Genomic DNA, 5,307 nt, shown 5'->3' on the forward strand with positions numbered 1-5,307 from the left:
GTTTTTCCTTAATTTTTCTTTTGTTTTTCACGTCGCTTTTGAAAACTACTGGGAAATTTTTACTTTTGACCCCCCAAAGTACCAACTAGATTCACTTTCCAATCATAAAAGTTACTGTTGAAGAAAATCGAAGCAGTTTTACTGTCCTAAAAGGTGATGACAGACACAAAAAAAAATAAAAAAATAAATTAAAAAATAAATTAAAAAATAAATTAAAAAATTAATAAAAAAATTAAAAAATAAATAAAAAAAAAAACACACATCATTGTAAAATCAATACATTCATCGTTCCACTCAGAATCTAAAATCGAAAATCCATTTCCAACATAACCTAGAAAAGAGAATGAGGAATTCAGATATTTTTTAAAAATTAAAACTGGACTTCTGAAAGTACATTTTTTTTCTTTCGCTTATTGGTCTAAATGCACGAAAAAACGACTTGCTTCCAACATCATTACGTTACACGGACATTTATTGACTCCGTCTTACAAATACGTAACATACCAAATGTACGCTCAGCTGCTGATCACATTTGGTTTCGTTGGCTTAAAAATTGGAGTGAACTGACTTATCATGAAATTTCACGGTAGGAACATTATCTGTGTCTGTATATATAATATATACGTGTTATTTACGATGATTCAGTTTTCAAGTGAGTTTTGAGAATTTTTAATTTACCCTATATTAAAACTTACTAACAAATTGAACTATCGTAAAAAACACTCATACAAACAAAGACAATATTCTTACCATCAAGTTTCATAATAGCCCGATTCACTCTATTTTTTAAGCTAACGAAGCTAAAACGTTATGAGCTGAGAGTAAATTTGCTATGTTACGCACTTGTAAGACTGAGACAACAAAATATGCCCGTGAAGCGTCCTTTTAACTACGTAGTCGTTTTGTACTTTTCATAATATTACGTTATATATTATACTCTTACATGACTGATATTATCCTTAATAGTAGGATGCACACACCGATATTAAACAGATGTCAGCGCATGTCAGGTGTTCTTTGAAACAGTGTTCGATCGGTACCCAGTAATGAAAAACATTTTAAAAACAATTAACAGTATAACGTATTGCTACTAACCAAGCGAGAAGAAAACGATGCTGTTACGTAAGGTGAAAACAAAGAATCGATAATCACCAAACAATTTTTTTTTATAGACCGCTTCTATAATGTTATATTTGATAACATTTTAAACATGCCTATGCCAATTTCATATTTTAAATTACAGTTTATAATTTTATACTTCATATCGAGACGGTTTGCTCTACCTTCACTGAGCTGGACGTCTATCTCATCAATACGCAGTCGCGTCCCATAAATCTCTTAACTTGTGTATCTGCAGGACTCATAGACGCAAATAGGGGTGCGGCTTTAGGGGCAAAGCCCCCCAAAAATATCCATGGCCTCCCAAACATTTCCTACATTTTATTTTAAGCTTATTAAATATTATCAAAGTAAGGCTTTAGTCCCCCCCCCCCCAAAAAAAAAAAACCTTAACGCTATTTGCGCCTATACTGCAGGTACTATACCATCACAAAATTCATTTAAATGTATTATTATTATTATTGTAACACCTCCCCACTCCCGCCCACCCAATTGAAAATGTCTGGACCGTCCACGACCTAATCAGAATACACCTAATAAATAATTATTGGTCATACCTATTACGACAATAGTTGCGTATCGAACAGATATTATGACGAATGTCGTCCAACACATAATAATAGGTACACGACAAAAGTACGTATTAAGAGACTCTACACCACGGACATGAATTGTTGTTTAAAAATTAGAGCGAACTGACCTCTTATAAAATGTAAACGTAAGACTATTATCTAGGCCCTAGGGTATGTCATAGATATTTTTATTTTAAAGCGAGTTATGAGTATTTTAAGAGTTACAAACAGTTTACAATTCTAAAATACTCATAATTCGCTTTAAAATTCAAATATAATTATAAAAGTCCTACTATACTCCGGCTCACGAGAGAAGAATACAGTTTCGCGCAGCCGACTGATATGGTGGATACCGTTCTGAGGACCCATTTCTCCTACTATTTCCGCGAATGTGGGTCGCCAGTCACCATGAAGTGAATATACAGAGTGTATGAAGCAAGCGTCTAAATTAATTGTTGTATACTTTATTTATATATATAGATTACGAACCTCGCCCCAAAATCTACTATGAACCCCCCACCACCACCACACCAAATTTTTTTGTACGCACCTGTTATGAAGGGATGCCATATATTATACAGAGTTTGTGGAATCGGACGAGTTTTCGTCGGGCGACTGTAATTATCTTCTCTCGTGGGCCGGAGTATAGATAATAGCCCTAGATAATAGTCTCATCTTTACATTTTATAAGAGGTCAGATCGCTCTAGTTTTTAAACTAACGGAGCCAAACCTGCTGGGCTTAAAATTTGCAATGTTACGCACTCGTAAGAGACGGAGACAACAAAATATTATGTCCGTGTAGCGTCCTCTCGAAATCAATCGAAATATTATAATATTGTGCGACTTACTGTATGATCTCACAGGATACATCAGAGACGCAGAGTCGTACGAGCAGTACGACGGCCAGTCCAACGCACCAACAGCAACAAGGAACCGGTTTCTAGCGTCGTCACCACCCACTCTGACGAGGGCGCCATCATATATTCACGAGCTTGTTTTTGACTCTTCGTTTCAATTTTTTTTTTCTTTGATTTTTTTTTTTACATAAATCACGAAAAGCTTTGCTCTCGAGTAAAATATACGTACATCCACTATATGTTGACATTTTTATTCGTAAACACACGTTTTTAAAGAAAAAAAAATAAATTACAAAACAATTATTTATCTAGCGTTATTTTTGTTAAAACTCATCTACGGATTTTATATACGCTGTAAAAAAAAAGACGAATAATTTTTTATAGGGGTTTTAGAAGATCGAATTTCATTTTAGATAGACAAGCATCGACTGGGAACTATATTATATTATATTATAAATTATAATATTATACTTGGTTTTTATTATATGTAAACTATACGGAATATTGAATTTTTATATTTTTAATTTTAGGCATAATTTGTTTATTTTTTATCAATAGCAATTTTTAAACACACTTTGCTTTTTAGAAAGCTATTTGTATATTTTTTTTTTTTTTTGTTGTAATAGTAAAAATGTAATGTTCGTTCATCAATTACCTGTTCTATGTCATTGTCACTGATCCCTTCAGCTTCCAGTTACTTATCCGATACCCAATTTTTTCGTTATTACCTGTCTATGTACTAAGGCGATATTGTTTTAAATCAGGCCCGTGTTACTCTTAAACGCATTAAATCCTTCCTTTCGGTATTTGTCAATATTGTATTTTCCCATTATTTGTAGACTTTAAACCTCGCTTTTTATGTATCATTTTTTTCCGGTATATTAATTGTGGTTCTACAATATTATAATATTATGCTAACAATAAAATGTCTGTGCAATAATAATATAATAACAATAATAATGATTGTTTATATCCACGTGCTCACGTTAATTATTGTAAAATTTTTACATTTTATATTTTATAAGTAAACAAAAAAAAAATAATTATTAATGAACACCAATATAATTCCTGTTACAATTTGTTTACCACCATCAATATTTTATTTTATATCGTTTTGTTATTATAAACTATATATTATTAAAAACAATCAACTGTATTGTAGTTTTAAACAAACAAATTCCAAATTTGCAACGAGACGCAAAACAATTTATATGATGACTGTTGTATCAACTATAATCAAGCGAAATAAACTGTAGAAAAATAAAACTTATTGGTCCTATTTGAACAAGTACATCATTTATCTTGAAAAGTATGTGTTGCAAGTACAATTTTAAAAAATTTAAAGTTTTCTGTCATATAATACCTATACTATAATGATAAATGAAAAATATGTTTTCCCTTGTTCAAAATATTTGTATAGAATAATATTTATGATTTATTAGGCATTTAAAATGTTAAGTATACTATAATAATTTATGTATTTATGTAAATTATTAGATACGTATACTTACGCTAAATAATTACGTTTTTCAACTATTTTTTTACTCGAAAATAGCTTAGTAATATTTTAAAATTACTATAAATGTATTAATCATACATTTTATATCCATAGACTCATAAGTCATAGTGTGCTCTCGTAAAATTAAATATTATATTTTTACTAAACATAAAACGCCATTGCGTTATAGAGATCACAATTAGGTATGAAAGTGTATTCAAAGTATAATATTATAATAATATTTGAAATAAATCATATCAACAAAAAATTATTATTTATTATATGCAAACATTTTTTAAAAAAATTGAATAGTTAAATATATTATTTATTGATTTGGTCAAGTTCACAAGCTATATTGTGAGATAGAATTATCGAGAAATCGCTTGGCGAATCACCCTGTATTATACTATTATATTATAATATATATTTATTATATTGTGCATGAGTGTATACCTACCTGAATTATATAAGTAAAAGTAATTCAAGAAGAGGATTTAGAACAGTCGTCCGTGCCAACATTTCAGTTTTAACGACTGCACCGAAGAACTGCGAATTGATAAGGATGCGAGGAAATGACTATAGATTAGATACATACATGATACATAATATTATATTGTTCGCCAAAAAATTGCCCGACGTCTTGGCTGTAGCCCATAAGCGCAAAATATGACCAGAATGCAACCCAAAAGTGCAAATCAATTTTGTAAAAAATTGTTTTTTTATTAAAATCGTAGTTATTATTAATATTTAAGTAAGCATTTACAGTGACATTAAAATTGGTTCAAAAAAATAAATAATTAGTAAGAATCAAAAATGTAGTAATAAAAAGGTGGGTAAGTGGATTTCACTCTGCTGTACAGTAGGTTACAAGTGGGTCACTGTATAATGGATGGTATTAAATTTGAATTCAATGATATAATATCATTGTATAAGAAAAACGATTCTGAGCGGAGACGGTATGTTAGTCTAGGTATAAGACATAATATTATATTAGGTACCTATAATAAATTCCAAATTAAATCATATCATAATATTTATTAGGTACTTATAACGCGTTATACATCAACAAAAAACCGTGGTACTATCATAGATATATAATAGTATACTTTAGAAGTTTCAAGTACCCACGAATAATATTATACAATCACAACAAAATAACTAAAATAGTTATCCTAGTTTTTAATACCTATGTAATTTCGTCCAAATTTGTACTTAAAATGACTATAAAAATAACTGCGTAAATGTATTTTTTAGATTTTT

The 5,307-nt window shown here is 30.0% G+C and overlaps 1 protein-coding gene across 8 annotated transcripts in view; it reads left to right on the plus strand.

Moving 5' to 3' along the window:
* The window catches only part of LOC100169516 (potassium voltage-gated channel unc-103), a 137,003-nt gene extending 133,175 nt beyond the window's left edge, over nucleotides 1-3,828 (plus strand). For all 8 annotated transcript variants that reach the window (XM_016800727.2, XM_016800726.2, XM_008180204.3 and 5 more), the window contains one exon: nucleotides 2,556-3,828. In XM_016800727.2, the coding sequence (XP_016656216.1) occupies nucleotides 2,556-2,636 (81 nt within the window). In that variant the 3' untranslated portion in view covers nucleotides 2,637-3,828. The remainder of the gene's footprint in view (nucleotides 1-2,555) is intronic.
* The last annotated feature ends 1,479 nt before the right edge of the window (nucleotides 3,829-5,307 follow it).

The sequence above is a fragment of the Acyrthosiphon pisum genome, chromosome A2 (genome assembly GCF_005508785.2).
Source record: "Acyrthosiphon pisum isolate AL4f chromosome A2, pea_aphid_22Mar2018_4r6ur, whole genome shotgun sequence".
NCBI classification, from domain to species: Eukaryota; Metazoa; Arthropoda; class Insecta; order Hemiptera; family Aphididae; genus Acyrthosiphon; species Acyrthosiphon pisum.